The sequence below is a fragment of the Salmo salar genome, chromosome 22 (genome assembly GCF_965601325.2).
Source record: "Salmo salar chromosome 22, fSalSal1, whole genome shotgun sequence".
NCBI classification, from domain to species: domain Eukaryota; kingdom Metazoa; phylum Chordata; class Actinopteri; order Salmoniformes; family Salmonidae; genus Salmo; species Salmo salar.
Genome location: NC_138312.1, coordinates 56402667 through 56422500, shown reverse-complemented (window position 1 = coordinate 56422500; position 19834 = coordinate 56402667). Strand labels below are relative to the sequence as shown.

The following is a 19834-nucleotide window of genomic DNA, read 5'->3' as shown; positions in this document are numbered from 1 at the left end:
TCTCAGGGCGGGGCGTGTCAGGCTCTGCCTCCTCTCCACCCTCTCAGGGCGGGGCGTCACAGGCTCTGCCTCCTCTCCACCCTCTCAGGGCGGGGCGTCACAGGCTCTGCCTCCTCTCCACCCTCTCAGGGCGGGGCGTCACAGGCTCTGCCTCCTCTCCACCATCTGAGGGCGGGGCGTCTCAGGCTCTGCCTCCTCTCCACCATCTGAGGGCGGGGCGTCTCAGGCTCTGCACACTCTTGGATTGCATCCTCCCTGGCAGGTCACGCCTACCAGGTGGAGTGGAGAGGATCTGTGTCTGCACCACGTATTCTCACTACTGGTGTCCCCCAGGGCTCGGTTCTGTGCCCTCTCCTCTTGTCTCTATACACCAAGTCACTCGGCTCTGTCATATCCTCACATGGTCTCTCCTATCATTGCTATGTGGATGACACTCCACTACCTTTCTCCTCCCTCCCTTCTAACACCTAGGTTGCGGCACGCATCTCTGCGTTCCTGGCAAATATCTCAGCTCAGATGTTGGCCCACCACCTCAAGCTCAACCTCGACAAGACAGAGCTACTCTTCCTCCCGGGGAAGACCTGCCTGCTCAAAGACCTCTCCATCACGGTTGACAACTCCATGGTGTCCCCCTCCCAGAGTGCTAAGAACCTTGGAGTGACCCTGGACAACACCCTGTCGTTCTCTGCAAACATCAAAGCAGTGACTCGCTCCTGCAGGTTCATGCTCTACAACATCCAGAGAGTGCGACCCTACCTCACATAGGAAGAGACACAGGTCCTAATCCAGGCACTTGTCATCTCCCCTCTGGACTACTGCAACTCACTGTTGGCTGGGCTCCCTGCTTGTGTCATCACAACCCTGCAGTTTATCCAGAACGCTGACCTGGTGTTCAACCTTCCCAAGTTCTCCCACTCCGCTCCTCCGTACACTCCACTGACTTCCAGTCGAAGCTCACATCCACTAAAAGACTATGGTGCTTACCTACGGAACAGCAAGAGGAACTGCCCCTCCCTACCTTCAGGCTATGCTCAAACCCTACACCCCAACCTGAGCACTCCGTTCTGCCTCCTCTGGTCTCTTGACCCTCCCACCCCTACGGGAGGGCAGCTCCCACTCAGCCCAGTCAAAGCTCTTCTCTGTCCTGGCACCCCCAATGGTGGAACCAGCTAGGACAGCAGAGTCCCTGTCTGTCTTCCGAAAACATCTGAAACCCTACCTCTTCAAAGAGTATCTACCCCCAAGCCATTAGACTGCTGAGTAATTAATCACATGACTACCCAGACTGTTTACATTGACACACCACCCCTTTGTTTTACAATGCTGCTTCTCTGTTGTTATTACCTATGAATAGTCACTTTACCCCTACCTACATGTACAAATGACCTTGACTAACCAGTACCCCCCGTATAGAGCCTCATTATTGTTATTTTATTGTGTTACTTTTTATGATTATATTTTTTACTTTAGTTTATTTAGTAAATATATTCTCACCCTATTTCTTGAACTGCGTTGTTGGTTAAGAGTTTGTAAGTAAGCATTTCTCGGCGCATGTGACAAAAAATGAAATGTGATTTGATGTATTTAAAACATTTACACATAGAATCTGGATTTTGTGGGATTTTTCAAGTCTCTTCCCAACGTACTCTGAGAGGAGTCTACTGCTGGACAAACTATGTGTAAACAGTGCTGAAGCTCCTATACTGAAATCAATCATCTATTTGTTTGTAATCATTACTGGAATGGTATGTTACTGTTACATTTACTATTAACTGAGGATGACCACCCACCCACACACACATTCACACACACACACGTACCCACACGTACACACACACACTCACACACACACACGTACGCACGCACACGCGGACACACGCGGACACACGCGTACACACACGTACACATACACGCACACGCGGACACAAACGCACGTGCACACACACACACACACACACACACACACACACACACACACACACACACACACACACACACTCGCACACAGCAGACTTACTCGTTTGGTAGACAGCTCCATGTTAAGGATGGGGGCCTGAGTCTGCAGGATCAGAACACAATGGGTTAACACACAGGTCGACATCACACAAGACAATATTTAGTGTGTGTGTGTGTGTGTGTGTGTGTGTGTGTGTGTGTGTGTGTGTGTGTGTGTGTGTGTGTGTGTGTGTGTGTGTGTGTGTGTGTGTGTGCACGCGTGTGTGTGCGCGTGTGTGTGCGTGTGCGTGTGCGCGTGTGTGTGTGTGTGTGTGTGTGTGTGTGTGTGTGTGTGTGTGTGTGTGTGTGTGTGTGTGAAATAATGAATTAAAAGGCTGCTCCAGAGAAGCCACATACCAAAGCACACTATTACCAACATAATCTGACTGAGTGGTTCATTTCAACATGGTGTCATTGTGAGTCAGTGTCCCCTGGCAGTCCAAGTGAGCTGCATCCTATTCAGATAGCCTTTAGAGGGATGAGGACATACATACACACACATTCTCTTAGCTAGCTAGCTAACTCTCTACCAGGCGCAGGCCACACACACACGCACACACACACACACACACACACACACACACACACACACACACACACACACACACACACACACACACACACACACACCGCACACAGAATCACACACACAGAATCACGCACACACACACACACACACACACACACACACACACACACACACGTGCACACACACACGCACACACGCACACACACAAGCTGACACTCACACACGGACCTCTGTTCTTCCCTCAGGAAGACTCATTGCCACTCTCAAACTCTGTGTATTAACCCCAAGCCAGTGTAATGAGCTATGTGGTTAAAATCCTACCCAGGGCCTGACACTGCCAGGTCATATCGAAGTCAACCCCCTAAAACCTCCCATGTTAAACCCAGTGATGTCATGTTTAAGTATGTTTGTGGTTCAACCCTATCCAAGAGGATACTGTCAGGTTTTTTTTCTTAGTCGGAGCCCGTATTCACAAAGATCAGGTCCCCGTGTCCATAGGATCTTATTCATTATGAAAGGCAAAAACTGATTCCTAGATCAAAGTCTCCTACTCTGAGACTGACTGTGAATACTGGCCCTGACATTCATCTTCTTGTTTGTTAAGAGAGGATTAAACAGCTTAACTCCAATAAATACACACGGCCATCTTGTCCTATGTCGTTGTTGTTCCACACTTCGCTCCCTGTTCTCTTCTTCCCTAATAGGAGATAGTCTGTCTATTTATTTGGGAAACCCTGGGAAAAATGGTTCTGTATCTGTTTTTCCTCTTAGGGGGTTTGTTAGTTATTTTTGGTCAAGTATGTGATTGCCCCAATGGAAACAACAGCCAGTGCTGATCTCAGAACAGATGACATGGCAGACAGGTCAAAAGATGGCATGGTACTGGGAAACTTGAGAAAACAAATCTATGGGATGGTCCAGAACCAACCCCTAGCCACAAGGCCTTATCTCCTAGCCCCTAGGCCTTATCCCCTAGCCCTTATCTCCTTTCCCCTAGCCCTTATCTCCTAGCACCTAGGCCTTATCTCCATGCCCCCAGGCCTTATCTCCTAGCTCCTAGGCTTTATCTCCTAGCCCCTAGGCCTTATCCCCTGGGCCTATTTCAGATTTACTTCCTGTGAGGTACAGTAATGTTTCTGCACTGGGCCCAATTCAGATGTACTTCCTGTGAGGTACAGTAATGTTTCTGGACTGGGCCCATTTCAGATGTACTTCCTGTGAGGTACAGTAATGTTTCTGGACTGGGCCCAATTCAGATTTACTTCCTGTGATGTACAGTAATGTTTACTGGACTGGGCCCAATTCAGATTTACTTCCTGTGATGTACAGTACATGTTTCTGGACTGGGCCTATTTCAGATGTACTTCCTGTGATGTACAGTAATGTTTCTGGACTGGGCCTATTTCAGATGTACTTCCTATTCCTCCTGAAGTTGAAACTTTAGCAGTTTAATCGTCTGAGTTGGTAAAAGGGTTGGGGTCAATTCCATTTCAATTCAAGTCAATTCAGAAAATAAACCAAATTCAAAATCTAAATTTTCTTTATTGAAAAGGATTGAAGAAGATTGGACTTGGGATTTCAGTGTCCTTCCTGAATTGAGAGGTATTGAAATGGAATGAATTGACCCCAACCCTGGTTGTTGTAGAACACATCAGAGAAGATGTAATGGTCAAACCCTAGCAGGCATCTCACCTGAAAGACGGTCAGCTCCTCCAGAATGATCTCCTCAGTCTCCCAGTTGTCTTTGGGGACAGACACCACTTTCAGCACCTTGCCATCATCTGAAGAGGAGGGAGAAAAGCAGGAAGTAACTGAGCAACAGGTGTGTATATGATTTTCCTACGCAGGTAACAACAACCAAATACATTTGATGTCTTATACAGCAAGTTATCTTCAAATGCAAACGGTGGGTTAAAAGTCCCTATGTCTTAGCAACCACCCTGTCTGACCAACCTGCCTGTCTGACTAACCACCCTGCCTGACTAACCACCCTGTCTGACCAACCTGCCTGTCTGACTAACCACCCTGCCTGACTAACCACCCTGCCTGACTAACCACCCTGCCTGACTAACCACCCTGCCTGACCAACCACCCTGCCTGACCAACCACCCTGCATGACTAACCACCCTGCCTGACTAACCACCCTGCCTGACCAACCACCCTGCCTGACTAACCACCCTGCCTGAACAACCACCCTGCCTGACCATCCACCCTGCCTGACCAACCACCCTGCCTGACTAACCACCCTGCCTGACTAACCACCCTGCCTGACTAACCACCCTGCCTGACTAACCACCCTGCCTGAACAACCACCCTGCCTGACTAACCACCCTGCCTGACCAACCACCCTGCCTGACCAACCACCCTGCATGACTAACCACCCTGCCTGACTAACCACCCTGCCTGACTAACCACCCTGCCTGAACAACCACCCTGCCTGACTAACCACCCTGCCTGACTAACCACCCTGCCTGACTGTGTGCTTCATGCATTGATGCTGTGGTGTGATCGTTACTTAGTAGCATTGTCTAGTGTATGTGTGTGTACATGTTTGTTAGTGTGCGAGTGTGTGTGTGTACATGTTTGTTGAGTTAAATTGTGTGTGTCGGCCCAAACTAAACTCATTAACAGGGATAACAGGGTGGTGTGTGATTTCTGACTTTAAAATATTTAACCTCAAGGGTTGACCAGAGGTCATAGCAACGTTCCCGCTAAGAGGAGAGTCTTCAGACAGAGAGAGCTCAGCCATCTACCTCAGCTTGATGAATGACTCTGTTTCCAGCTGCTAATGCTACTAAATCACGGGATTCCATTCATCTCACCAGACATTCGCTCGCTTGCCTTGATTAGTCACACTCTTTATACTGACACGATTCACTATGTCTTAATTCAAGTGATGAGAATCTCAATGGAAAATCCTCAAACTGAAGCCCTAGGTTGTGTTGATCTGATGATGCCTACCTACAGTAGAGACTTGACTCTGACTGAGTTCCACCAGGGGTCAGGCAGAGAGGTTTGAATGGCAGAGTGCAGGGCTATGGAACAGTGATTCCACTAAGGTGAGTTGGGCCGTTGGAGCCCAGCATGGCCTGGTTCATCAGTCTCAGATTAGTTGTTGAGCCACAGGAAAGTTCCCACGGTAACCCTTTCCCCAGGATAATGACTCCCCGCCCTGGGACCATCCTGACATTATCGTGAAGAACCAACACTGTCAGTCCAGTGTGTGTGGTGTGTGTGTGTGTGTGTGTGTGTGTGTGTGTGTGTGTGTGTGTGTGTGTGTGTGTGTGTGTGTGTGTGTGTGTGTGTGTGTGTGTGTGTGTGTGTGTGTGTGTGTGTGTGTGTGTGTGTGTGTGTGTGTGTGTGTGTGTGTGTGTGTGTGTGTGTCTTGAACTGTACCCTATTCTAAGTGAATCATTTTAAGACAGACACTCCTCTGCAAACACACTCTACACACACTCTACACACACACTCTGCAAACACATTCTGCAAACACAATCTACACACACACACACACACACACTCTGCACACACACACACTCTGCACACACACCCACTCTGCACACACCCCCACTCTACACACACACACACACTCTACACACACACACACACACACTCTACACACACTACACACACTCTACACTCTACATACATGTTAACTGTATATGTTTTGTATGTATATATGTACAGTACCGGTCAAAAGTTTTAGAACATCTACTCATTCAAGGGTTTTTCTATATTTTTACTATTTTCTACATTGTAGAATAATAGTGAAGACATCAAAACTATGAAATAACACATATGGAATCATGTAGTAACCAAAAAAGTGTTAAACAAATCAAAATATATTTTATATTTCAGATTCTTCCAATAGCCACGCTTTGCCGTGATGACAGCTTTGCACACTCTTGGCATTCTCTCAACCAGCTTCAGCTGGAATGCTTTTCCAACAGTCTTGAAGGAGTTCCCACATATGCTGAGCACTTGTTGGCTGCTTTTCCTTCACTCTGTGGTCTGACTCATCCCCAACCATCTCAATTGGGTTAAGGTCGGGGGATTGTGGAGGCAAGTCATCTGAAGCAGCAATCCATCACTCTCCTTTTTGGTATAATAGCCCTTACAAAGCCTGGAGGTGTGTTGGGTCATCGTCCTGTTGAAAAACAAATGATCGTCCCACTAAGCCCAAACCAGATGGATGGCGTATCGCTGCAGAATGCTGTGGTAGCCATGCTGGTTAAGTGTGCCTTGAATTCTAAATAAATCACAGACAGTGTCACCAGCAAAGCACCCCCATACCATAACACCTCCTCCTCCATGTTTTACGGTGGCAAAGACACAGCGGTTGGAACCAAAAGTCTGAAATTTGAACCCCAGACCAAAGGACAAATTTCCACAGGTCTAATGTCCATTGCTCGTGTTTCTTGGACCAAGCAAGTCTCTTCTTCTTATTGGTGTCCTTTAGTAGTGGTTTCTTTGCAGCAATTCTACCATAAAGGCCCGATTCAGGCAGTCTCCTCTGAACAGCTGATATTGAGATGTGTCTGTTACTTGAACTCTGTGAAGCATTTATTTCGGCAGCAATCTCGGAGGCTGGTAACTCTAATGAATTTATCCTCTGCAGTAGAGGTAACTCTGGGTCTTCCTTTCCTGTGGCGGTCCTCATGAGAGCCAGTTTCATCATAATGCTTGATGGTTTTTGCGACTGCACTTGAAGAAACTTTTAAAATTCTTGAAATTTTCCGTATTGACTGACCTTCATGTCTTAAAGTAATGATGGACTGCCGTTTCTCTTTGCTTATTTGAGCTGTTCTTGCCATAATATGCACTTGGTCTTTTACCAAGTAGGACTATCTTCTGTTTACCACCTGACCTTGTCACAACACAACTGATTGGCTCAAACGCATTAAGAAGGAAAGAAATTCAACAATGAACACCTTAATTGAAATGCATTCCAGGTGACTACCTCATGAAGATGGTTGAGAGAAAGCCAAGAATGTGCAAAGCTGTCATCAAGGCAAAGGGTGGCTATTTGAATAATCTTAAATAGAAAATATATATATATCACTTTTTTGGTTACTACATGATTCCATATGTGTCATTTCATAGTTTTGATGTATTCACTGTTATTCTACAATGTAGAAAATAGTAAAAATAAAGAAAAACCCTTGAATGAGTAGGTGTTCTAAAACTTTTGACTGTGTATTATTTTACTACTCTAGGGATGTAATTATTGTTTGGATGACCTCTTTATGCGATGCGCAATGCAGAGAACACCAGATGAAGAATGATCATATAATTACCATAGTGAATCATTGTACATTTTGTTTTTGTATCAATTAATCCCATAAGGGATCAAATCAAATTCCATTTGTCACACGTGCCAAATACAACAGGTGTAGACCTTAAAGTGAATTTCTTACTTACAAGCCCCTAACCAACAATGCAGTTCAAGAAGAGAAGAGAAAGTTCAAGAAGAGTTAAGAAAAAGGAGATGGGTTGCCATCTGACGATTTGACACGAAAATACAATTTAATTCATTTTATTAATTAATTCACACACACTCCACACACAGCTCTTCACACACAGCTCTCCACTCTGTGTGCTGAGGAGAAAGCTAACAGCTCCTAGAGGTGACAGGGACTGGGTGACGGAACCTGGTACTGTCAGGGTGTAACAGTTGCTAGTGCCACTCAGGGTGACACTATAAATCCTCATTACATTTCTAACTCTCATAGGGTCTGTTTATTACCCTGTTTCTCCAGGGTACTACAGGGTTACCTGCTATACCATGTCGCCTGGACAGTCTGAGCAAACTCTCTTTACAATCTTGTTGTGTGTGTAGTGAAGTCGTGTTGTTCTGGTTTCGTTTTGGTTAACTGTAACCGATGGTGACCATCCAGCATAAAGTAGACCTTCCCAAAACCATTATGATCTCACTGAGAGTAAATAGACTGAGAGATTAGTCTCAGTCCCCTCTCCTCTTGGTATCAGTCCCCTCTCTACTGTTGGTATCAGTCCCCTCTCTACTGTTGGTATCAGTCCCCCTCTCTACTGTTGGTATGAGTCCCCCTCTCTACTCTTGGTATCAGTCCCCTCTCTCCTGTTGGTATCAGTCCCCTCTCCTCTTGGTATCAGTCCCCTCTCTACTGTTGGTATCAGTCCCCTCTCTACTGTTGGTATCAGTCCCCTCTCTACTGTTGGTATCAGTCCCCCTCTCTACTGTTGGTATCAGTCCCCTCTCTACTGTTGGTATCAGTCCCCTCTCTACTGTTGGTATCAGTCACCTCTCTAATGTTGGTATCAGTCCCCTCTCTACTGTTGGTATCAGTCCCCTCTCTACTGTTGGTATCAGTCCCCCTCTCTACTGTTGGTATCAGTCCCCTCTCTACTGTTGGTATCAGTCCCCCTCTCTACTGTTGGTATCAGTCCCCCTCTCTACTGTTGGTATCAGTCCCCTCTCCTCTTGGTATCAGTCCCCTCTCTCCTGTTGGTATCAGTCCCCCTCTCTACTGTTGGTATCAGTCCCCTCTCTACTGTTGGTATCAGTCCCCTCTCTACTGGTGGTATCAGTCCCCTCTCTCCTGTTGGTATCAGTCCCCTCTCCTCTTGGTATCAGTCCCCTCTCTACTGTTGGTATCAGTCCCCTCTCTACTCTTGGTATCAGTCCCCTCTCTCCTGTTGGTATCAGTCCCCTCTCTCCTGTTGGTATCAGTCCCCTCTCTACTGTTGGTATCAGTCCCCCTCTCTACTGTTGGTATCAGTCCCCTCTCTACTGTTGGTATGAGTCCCCCTCTCTCCTGTTGGTATCAGTCCCCCTCTCTACTGTTGGTATCAGTCCCCTCTCTACTGTTGGTATCAGTCCCCCTCTCTACTGTTGGTATCAGTCCCCTCTCTACTCTTGGTATCAGTCCGCTCTCTACTGTTGGTATCAGTCCCCTCTCTACTGTTGGTATCAGTCCCCTCTCTACTGTTGGTATCAGTCCCCTCTCTACTGTTGGTATCAGTCCCCCTCTCTACTGTTGGTATCAGTCCCCTCTCCTCTTGGTATCAGTCCCCTCTCTACTGTTGGTATCAGTCGCCCTCTCTACTGTTGGTATGAGTCCCCCTCTCTACTGTTGGTATCAGTCCCCCTCTCTACTGTTGGTATCAGTCCCCTCTCTCCTGTTGGTATCAGTCCCCCTCTCTCGTGTTGGTATGAGTCCCCCTCTCTACTGTTGGTATCAGTCCCCTCTCTACTGTTGGTATCAGTCCCCTCTCTACTGTTGGTATCAGTCCCCTCTCTACTGTTGGTATCAGTCCCCCTCTCTACTGTTGGTATCAGTCCCCTCTCTACTGTTGGTATCAGTCCCCTCTCTACTGTTGGTATCAGTCCCCTCTCTACTGTTGGTATCAGTCCCCTCTCTACTGTTGGTATCAGTCCCCCTCTCTACTGTTGGTATCAGTCCCCTCTCTACTGTTGGTATCAGTCCCCCTCTCTACTGTTGGTATCAGTCCCCCTCTCTACTGTTGGTATCAGTCCCCTCTCCTCTTGGTATCAGTCCCCTCTCTCCTGTTGGTATCAGTCCCCCTCTCTACTGTTGGTATCAGTCCCCTCTCTACTGTTGGTATCAGTCCCCTCTCTACTGTTGGTATCAGTCCCCTCTCTACTGGTGGTATCAGTCCCCTCTCTCCTGTTGGTATCAGTCCCCTCTCCTCTTGGTATCAGTCCCCTCTCTACTGTTGGTATCAGTCCCCTCTCTACTCTTGGTATCAGTCCCCTCTCTCCTGTTGGTATCAGTCCCCTCTCTACTCTTGGTATCAGTCCCCTCTCTACTGTTGGTATCAGTCCCCCTCTCTACTGTTGGTATCAGTCCCCTCTCTACTGTTGGTATGAGTCCCCCTCTCTCCTGTTGGTATCAGTCCCCCTCTCTACTGTTGGTATCAGTCCCCTCTCTACTGTTGGTATCAGTCCCCCTCTCTACTGTTGGTATCAGTCCCCTCTCTACTCTTGGTATCAGTCCGCTCTCTACTGTTGGTATCAGTCCCCTCTCTACTGTTGGTATCAGTCCCCTCTCTACTGTTGGTATCAGTCCCCTCTCTACTGTTGGTATCAGTCCCCCTCTCTACTGTTGGTATCAGTCCCCTCTCCTCTTGGTATCAGTCCCCTCTCTACTGTTGGTATCAGTCGCCCTCTCTACTGTTGGTATCAGTCCCCTCTCTACTGTTGGTATCAGTCCCCCTCTCTACTGTTGGTATCAGTCCCCTCTCCTCTTGGTATCAGTCCCCTCTCTACTGTTGGTATCAGTCGCCCTCTCTACTGTTGGTATGAGTCCCCCTCTCTACTGTTGGTATCAGTCCCCCTCTCTCCTGTTGGTATCAGTCCCCTCTCTACTCTTGGTATCAGTCCCCTCTCTACTGTTGGTATGAGTCCCCCTCTCTCCTGTTGGTATCAGTCCCCTCTCTACTGTTGGTATCAGTCCCCTCTCTACTGTTAGTATCAGTCCCCTCTCTACTGTTGGTATCAGTCCCCTCTCTACTGGTGGTATCAGTCCCCTCTCTACTGTTGGTATCAGTCCCCTCTCTACTGTTGGTATCAGTCCCCTCTCCACTCTTGGTATCAGTCCCCTCTCTACTCTTGGTATCAGTCCCCTCTCTACTGTTGGTATGAGTCCCCCTCTCTCCTGTCTGTATCAGTCCCCTCTCTACTGTTGGTATCAGTCCCCTCTCTACTGTTGGTATCAGTCCCCTCTCTACTGTTGGTATCAGCCCCCCTCTCTACTGTTGGTATCAGTCCCCTCTCTACTCTTGGTATCAGTCCCCTCTCTACTGTTGGTATCAGTCCCCCTCCCTACTGTTGGTATCAGTCCCCTCTCTACTGTTGGTATCAGTCCCCCTCTCTACTGTTGGTATCAGTCCCCTCTCTCCTGTTGGTATCAGTCCCCCTCTCTCGTGTTGGTGTGAGTCCCCCTCTCTACTGTTGGTATCAGTCCCCTCTCTACTGTTGGTATCAGTCCCCTCTCTACTCTTGGTATCAGTCCGCTCTCTACTGTTGGTATCAGTCCCCTCTCTACTGTTGGTATCAGTCCCCTCTCTACTGTTGGTATCAGTCCCCTCTCTACTGTTGGTATCAGTCCCCCTCTCTACTGTTGGTATCAGTCCCCTCTCCTCTTGGTATCAGTCCCCTCTCTACTGTTGGTATCAGTCGCCCTCTCTACTGTTGGTATGAGTCCCCCTCTCTACTGTTGGTATCAGTCCCCCTCTCTCCTGTTGGTATCAGTCCCCTCTCTACTCTTGGTATCAGTCCCCTCTCTACTGTTGGTATGAGTCCCCCTCTCTCCTGTTGGTATCAGTCCCCTCTCTACTGTTGGTATCAGTCCCCTCTCTACTGTTAGTATCAGTCCCCTCTCTACTGTTGGTATCAGTCCCCTCTCTACTGGTGGTATCAGTCCCCTCTCTACTGTTGGTATCAGTCCCCTCTCTACTGTTGGTACCAGTCCCCTCTCTACTCTTGGTATCAGTCCCCTCTCTACTCTTGGTATCAGTCCCCTCTCTACTGTTGGTATGAGTCCCCCTCTCTCCTGTCTGTATCAGTCCCCTCTCTACTGTTGGTATCAGTCCCCTCTCTACTGTTGGTATCAGTCCCCTCTCTACTGTTGGTATCAGCCCCCCTCTCTACTGTTGGTATCAGTCCCCTCTCTACTCTTGGTATCAGTCCCCTCTCTACTGTTGGTATCAGTCCCCCTCCCTACTGTTGGTATCAGTCCCCTCTCTACTGTTGGTATCAGTCCCCTCTCTACTGTTGGTATCAGTCCCCCTCTCTACTGTTGGTATCAGTCCCCTCTCTCCTGTTGGTATCAGTCCCCCTCTCTCGTGTTGGTATGAGTCCCCCTCTCTACTGTTGGTATCAGTCCCCTCTCTACTGTTGGTATCAGTCCCCTCTCTACTGTTGGTATCAGTCCCCTCTCTACTGTTGGTATCAGTCCCCCTCTCTACTGTTGGTATCAGTCCCCTCTCTCCTGTTGGTATCAGTCCCCCTCTCTCGTGTTGGTATGAGTCCCCCTCTCTACTGTTGGTATCAGTCCCCTCTCTACTGTTGGTATCAGTCCCCTCTCTACTGTTGGTATCAGTCCCCTCTCTACTGTTGGTATCAGTCCCCCTCTCGACTGTTGGTATCAGTCTCCCTCTCTACTGTTGGTATCAGTCCCCCTCTCTACTGTTGGTATCAGTCCCCCTCTCTTCTGTGTTTATCTGGTCCGTGTTCACTATGACAGCCTTCTGTTGGTATCTGGTCCGTGTTCACTATCACAGCCTTCTGTTGGTATCTGGTCCGTGTTCACTATGACAGCCTTCTGTTGGTATCTGGTCCGTGTTCACTATCACAGCCTTTTGTTGGTATCTGGTCTGTGTTCACTATCACAGCCTTTTGTTGGTATCTGGTCTGTGTTCACTATCACAGCCTTCTGTTGGTATCTGGTCCGTGTTCACTATCACAGCCCTCTCTCTTGCTTGACCTGTGCCCAGGTGTATTATATCATACTGTCCATCCTCAGTATCCACCCTATCCATTATCACCCTTCGTAGGGTGTAGGGAACACTGTTCACTACTACACTACACCCCAGCTCCACTTTCTCCCTGTACCCTTCGTAGTGTGTAGGGAACACTGTTCACTACTACACTACACCCCAGCTCCACTTTCTCCCTGTACCCTTCGTAGTGTGTAGCAAGTTCACACACTCTCTTACCTGTGCCCAGGTGTAGGACGTCATACTGACCATCCTCAGCATCCACCCTATCCACTACCACCCTTCGTAGGGTGTAGGGCACATTGACGTGGGTGAAGACGGGTCGGCGGGTGATGGGAAGGATGGGTTCCCACATCAGCTGGTGACCCCTCATGAAGCTCACTACGTCATCAGGGAAGTCACGAGTTGACTTGTGGAGGGGATCATACGTCTCACTGGGACACTGGGGAAAGAAAATGACCATTAAAGATTTATTCAAGGATTATTCAAGGTTTATTCAAGGTTTATTCAAGGTTTATTCAAGGTTTATTCAAGGTTTATTCAAGGATTATTCAAGGTTATTCAAGGTTTATTCAAGGATTATTCAAGGATTATTCAAGGATTATTCAATGAGTATTCAATGATTATTCAAGGATTATTCAATGATTATTCAATGAGTATTCAAGGATTATTCAAGGATTATTCAAGGATTATTCAAGGAGTATTCAAGCATGAATGCCCATCTGCTAACCTGCTAACAGCGGCCCGCTAGCTGTCTAGAGCATATCGGACTGTTAGCTGAATAGGTCCATCGGCCAATTTCTTTGGCCACTATACCTATTTTGCCAATTGGACTGGGCACCTTTACTACACGGAACCCTACTAATCCATCACGGCTGGTCTGCCGTCTGAATCTCCATGTCTCCAGCCAGCTAAACTACTCACTGGACCCTATGATCACTCGGCTAAGCATGCCTCTCCCTAATGTCAATATGCCTTGGCCATTGCTGTTCTGGTTAGTGATTATTGTCTTATTTCACTATAGAGCCTCTAGCCCTGCTCAATATGCCTTAGCTAACCCTTCAGTTCCACCCCCCACACATGCGGTGACATCACCTGGTTTAAATGTTTCTAGAGACAATATCTCTCTTATCGTCACTCTATGCACAGGTTTACCTCCACTGTATTCACATCCTACCACACCCTTGTCTGTACATTATGCCTTGAATCTATTCTACCGTGCCCAGAAACCTGCTCCTTTTACTCTCTGTTCCGAACGTACTAGACCAGCAGTTCCTATGGTCTTTAGCCGTACCCTTATCCTACTCCTCCTCTGTTCCTCTGGTGATGTAGATAATTGCAAAAATCGCTGAAGCTAGAGACTCTTATCTCCCTCACTAGCTTCAAGCACCAGCTGTCAGAGCAGCTCACAGATCACTGCACCTGTAAATACCCCATCCAACTACCTCATCCCAATAATGCATTTATTTATTTATTTTGCTCCTTTGCACCCCAGTATCTCTATTTGTCTATTTGCACATTCATCTTCTGCACTTATATCACTCCATTGTTTAATTGCTATATCGTAATTACCTCACCACAATGGCCTATTTTATTGCCTTACCTCCCTTATCTTACCTCATTTGCACACACTATATATATACTTTTCCCCCCTTTTTTTCTACTGTATTATTGGCTGTATGTTTGTTTATTCCATGTGTAACTCTGTGTTGTTGTATGTGTCAAACTACTTTGCTTTATCTTGGCCAGGTCGCAGTTGCAAATGAGAACATGTTCTCAACTAGCTTACCTGGTTAAATAAAGGTGAAAGAAAGAAAGAAAAAAAAGAAAGAAGGATTATTCAAGGATTATTACTTGAGGTCACAGTGAAAAACAAGGTTGACAGACCACAGAGTTATAGTTTGTATTGTTGCTCTAGTTAGATGACTGGTTTTGTTTCATGTTTTATTATTCAAATCAACAGCACTTTGATCACAAAAGAGACTGCAAACTGTAACACTGAAGCAAAGCACAGCTACTTATATAATCTAAGGAAGGTCATTTAATCTTCAGTTGTCAGAGTGGATGTCATTTCCTCCTGGCAAAACAAAATCACTGATATGACAAGCATGAGCACCATGTTGAAGTATGTGGTGTTTAAACTGGCAACAGACCCCCATTTAAACTCCTATTATTTTCTTTGAAATGTGGCTGCCATTACTCTCTCTATGTGTGCCGTTCAGTGACTCAGGGGTTAAAATTACACTGGCCGATGATGTGAAGCTGTTTCACTTGACTTTGTAATCATGTAACCAAAACACTGACGTCCCTGACCCAAGTAATCAACCACTTTCAAGGAACTGTGTGTGTGTGTGGGTGTGTGTACGCGTACATGTGGGTGTGTCTGTATGGGTATGTGTGTGTGTGTATGGGTATGTGTGTATGTGTGTGTGTGTGTGTGTGTGTGTATGCGTACGTGTGGGTGTGTGTGTATGGGTATGTGTGTGTGTGTGTGTATGGGTATGTGTGTATGTGTGTGTGTGCGTACGCGTACGTGTGGGTGTGTGTGTATGGGTATGTGTGTGTGTATGGGTATGTATGTGTGTGTGTGTGTGTGTGTGTGTGTGTGTGTGTGTGTGTGTGTGTGTGTGTGTGTGTGTGTGTGTGTGTGTGTGTGTGTGTGTGTGTGTGTGTGTGTGTGTGTGTGTGTGTGTGTGTGTGTGTGTGTGTGTGTGTGTCCAAGGAGCCGCTCCACTGCCTGTAGTGTTCCCTAACAGGGGGACTAGAATAACAGTGAGATCAAGCCACTTCCGACAGAGCACTAAAACACATTAAACATTCCCCTGAAGCCTCTGGCTGACAAGTTACCACTTCCCAGGGGAATGCATAGCCGAGGTGTTAAAACAACCAGCCAGCGGTCAGATTACAACAGCTTTATCAGCTTGTTTAAATCAACCAGCCAGTGGTTAGATTCCAACAGCTTTATCAGCTTGTTTAAATCAACCAGCCAGTGGTTAGATTCCAACAGCTTTATCAGCTTGTTTAAATCAACCAGCCAGTGGTTAGATTCCAACAGCTTTATCAGCTTGTTTAAATCAACCAGCCAGTGGTTAGATTCCAACAGCTTTATCAGCTTGTTTAAATCAACCAGCCAGTGGTTAGATTCCAACAGCTTTATCAGCTTGTTTAAATCAACCAGTCAGTGGTTAGATTCCAACAGCTTTATCAGCTTGTTTTAATCAACCAGCCAGTGGTTAGATTCCAACAGCTTTATCAGCTTGTTTTAATCAACCAGCCAGTGGTTAGATTCCAACAGCTTTATCAGCTTGTTTAAATCAACCAGCCAGTGGTTAGATTCCAACAGCTTTATCAGCTTGTTTTAATCAACCAGCCAGTGGTTAGATTCCAACAGCTTTATCAGCTTGTTTAAATCAACCAGCCAGTGGTTAGATTCCAACAGCTTTATCAGCTTGTTTTAATCAACCAGCCAGTGGTTAGATTCCAACAGCTTTATCAGCTTGTTTTAATCAACCAGTCAGTGGTTAGATTCCAACAGCTTTATCAGCTTGTTTTAATCAACCAGCCAGTGGTTAGATTCCAACAGCTTTATCAGCTTGTTTAAATCAACCAGCCAGTGGTTAGATTCCAACAGCTTTATCAGCTTGTTTTAATCAACCAGTCAGTGGTTAGATTCCAACAGCTTTATCAGCTTGTTTTAATCAACCAGCCAGTGGTTAGATTCCAACAGCTTTATCAGCTTGTTTAAATCAACCAGTCAGTGGTTAGATTCCAACAGCTTTATCAGCTTGTTTTAATCAACCAGCCAGTGGTTAGATTCCAACAGCTTTATCAGCTTGTTTTAATCAACCAGCCAGTGGTTAGATTCCAACAGCTTTATCAGCTTGTTTTAATCAACCAGCCAGTGGTTAGATTCCAACAGCTTTATCAGCTTGTTTAAATCAACCAGCCAGTGGTTAGATTCCAACAGCTTTATCAGCTTGTTTTAATCAACCAGCCAGTGGTTAGATTCCAACAGCTTTATCAGCTTGTTTAAATCAACCAGCCAGTGGTTAGATTCCAACAGCTTTATCAGCTTGTTTTAATCAACCAGCCAGTGGTTAGATTCCAACAGCTTTATCAGCTTGTTTAAATCAACCAGCCAGTGGTTAGATTCCAACAGCTTTATCAGCTTGTTTAATCAACCAGCCAGTGGTTAGATTCCAACAGCTTTATCAGCTTGTTTAAATCAACCAGCCAGTGGTTAGATTCCAACAGCTTTATCAGCTTGTTTTAATCAACCAGCCAGTGGTTAGATTCCAACAGCTTTATCAGCTTGTTTAAATCAACCAGCCAGTGGTTAGATTCCAACAGCTTTATCAGCTTGTTTTAAATCAACCAGCCAGTGGTTAGATTCCAACAGCTTTATCAGCTTGTTTTAATCAACCAGCCAGTGGTTAGATTCCAACAGCTTTATCAGCTTGTTTAAATCAACCAGCCAGTGGTTAGATTCCAACAGCTTTATCAGCTTGTTTAAATCAACCAGCCAGTGGTTAGATTCCAACAGCTTTATCAGCTTGTTTTCAACCAGCCGTGGGCCAACGCACGCTGCACCGCCGTGGTTAGATTCCAACAGCTTTATCAGCTTGTTTTAATCAACCAGCCAGTGGTTAGATTCCAACAGCTTTATCAGCTTGTTTTAATCAACCAGCCAGTGGTTAGATTCCAACAGCTTTATCAGCTTGTTTAAATCAACCAGCCAGTGGTTAGATTCCAACAGCTTTATCAGCTTGTTTAAATCAACCAGCCAGTGGTTAGATTCCAACAGCTTTATCAGCTTGTTTAAATCAACCAGCCAGTGGTTAGATTCCAACAGCTTTATCAGCTTGTTTTAATCAACCAGCCAGTGGTTAGATTCCAACAGCTTTATCAGCTTGTTTAAATCAACCAGCCAGTGGTTAGATTCCAACAGCTTTATCAGCTTGTTTAAATCAACCAGCCAGTGGTTAGATTCCAACAGCTTTATCAGCTTGTTTAAATCAACCAGCCAGTGGTTAGATTCCAACAGCTTTATCAGCTTGTTTAAATCAACCAGTCAGTGGTTAGATTCCAACAGCTTTATCAGCTTGTTTAAATCAACCAGCCAGTGGTTAGATTCCAACAGCTTTATCAGCTTGTTTAAATCAACCAGTCAGTGGTTAGATTCCAACAGCTTTATCAGCTTGTTTTAATCAACCAGTCAGTGGTTAGATTCCAACAGCTTTATCAGCTTGTTTTAATCAACCAGTCAGTGGTTAGATTCCAACAGCTTTATCAGCTTGTTTTAATCAACCAGCCAGTGGTTAGATTCCAACAGCTTTATCAGCTTGTTTAAATCAACCAGCCAGTGGTTAGATTCCAACAGCTTTATCAGCTTGTTTTAATCAACCAGCCAGTGGTTAGATTCCAACAGCTTTATCAGCTTGTTTTAATCAACCAGCCAGTGGTTAGATTCCAACAGCTTTATCAGCTTGTTTTAATCAACACGCCTGTCTGTCCGCCTGCTTGTATGTCTGTCTGCCACCAGATCAGGATTCAAATACTTTTTGAAACCTTTCAAATATTTTGAGAGTTTCCTTAAGCTCGCCTGGAGTGCCAGGGGGCGGGGTTTACACTTTTGGGACTTTTCGATTGGTTCCGTTGTAAAAGGCTAGCTCAATCAAGCCACAGCTAATGTATTTTTTTTAATGATTTGTCAATATGTGTGTCTGCCTGTCTCTCTTTCTGCTTGCTTCCCTATCTGTCTGTCTGTCTGTCTGTCTGTCTGTCTGTCTGTCTGTCTGTCTGTCTGTCTGTCTGTCTGTCTGTCTGTCTGTCTGTCTGTCTGTCTGTCTGTCTGTCTGTCTGTCTGTCTGTCTGTCTGTCTGTCTGTCTGTCTGTCTGTCTGTCTGTCTGTCTGTCTGTCTGTCTGTCACTTCCGTCCCTGCTGAGAAACTCACAGTGCCAGGTCGTGGATATGGGATCCTCCCCTTGTACTCCACCCAGCGGTAGTCGGGCCCTTCCTTATGGGCGAATGGACCGTTGAAGGCTGCCCTGATAGAGGCCATGGAGTAGACACACACTGCTGACCCTCTGAAGACAGAACTAGGGGAGAGAAGAGAGAGAGAGGGAGGTTACAATGCTGAGAAGAGGAGAGGAGAGAAGAGAGAGAGGAGAGGGGTTACAATGCTGAGGAGAGGAGAGGAGAGAGAGAGGGGTTACAATGCTGAGGAGAGGAGGGGAGAGAAGAGAGAGAGGAGAGGGGTTACAATGCTGAGGAGAGGAGGGGAGAGAAGAGAGAGAGGAGAGGGGTTACAATGCTGAGGAGAGGAGAAGAGAGGAGAGAGAGGGGAGAGGGGTACAATGCTGAGGAGAGGAGAGGAGAGGAGAGGAGAGGAGAGGAGAGGAGAGGAGAGGAGAGGAGAGGAGAGGAGAGGAGAGGAGAGGAGAGGAGTGGAGTGGAGTGGAGTGGAGAGGAGAGGAGAGGAGAGGAGAGGAGAGGAGAGGAGAGGAGAGGAGAGGAGAGGAGAGGAGAGGAGAGGAGAGGAGAGGAGAGGAGAGGAGGGAGAGAAAATGAAGAGAAGAAAAACGAGTAAGTAAGAAAGAGACAGAGAGAGAGGGGGGAGAGGAGGGGAGATAGAAAAAGGAAAGAGACAGAGAGAGAGGGGGGGAGAGGAGGGAAGATAGGAAAGGAAAGAGAGAGAGGGGGGAGAGGAGGGGAGATAGGAAAGGAAAGAGACAGAAAGAAAGAGGGGGAGAGGAGGGGAAATAGGAAAGGAAAGAGACAGAGAGAGAGGGGGGAGATGAGGGGAGATA

The 19834-nt window shown here is 46.5% G+C and overlaps 1 protein-coding gene across 1 annotated transcript in view; it reads right to left on the bottom strand.

Annotated features, from left to right (window-relative positions):
- The window catches only part of si:dkey-49n23.1 (semaphorin-3D), a 141961-nt gene that overhangs the window by 10018 nt on the left and 112109 nt on the right, over positions 1–19834 (bottom strand). Inside the window, exons 11-14 of the mRNA XM_045705201.2 lie at positions 18979–19123; positions 13244–13466; positions 4217–4305; positions 2018–2059 (exon numbers count right to left, since the gene is read on the bottom strand). Coding sequence (XP_045561157.1) covers positions 2018–2059; positions 4217–4305; positions 13244–13466; positions 18979–19123 — 499 coding nt within the window. The remainder of the gene's footprint in view (positions 1–2017; positions 2060–4216; positions 4306–13243; positions 13467–18978; positions 19124–19834) is intronic.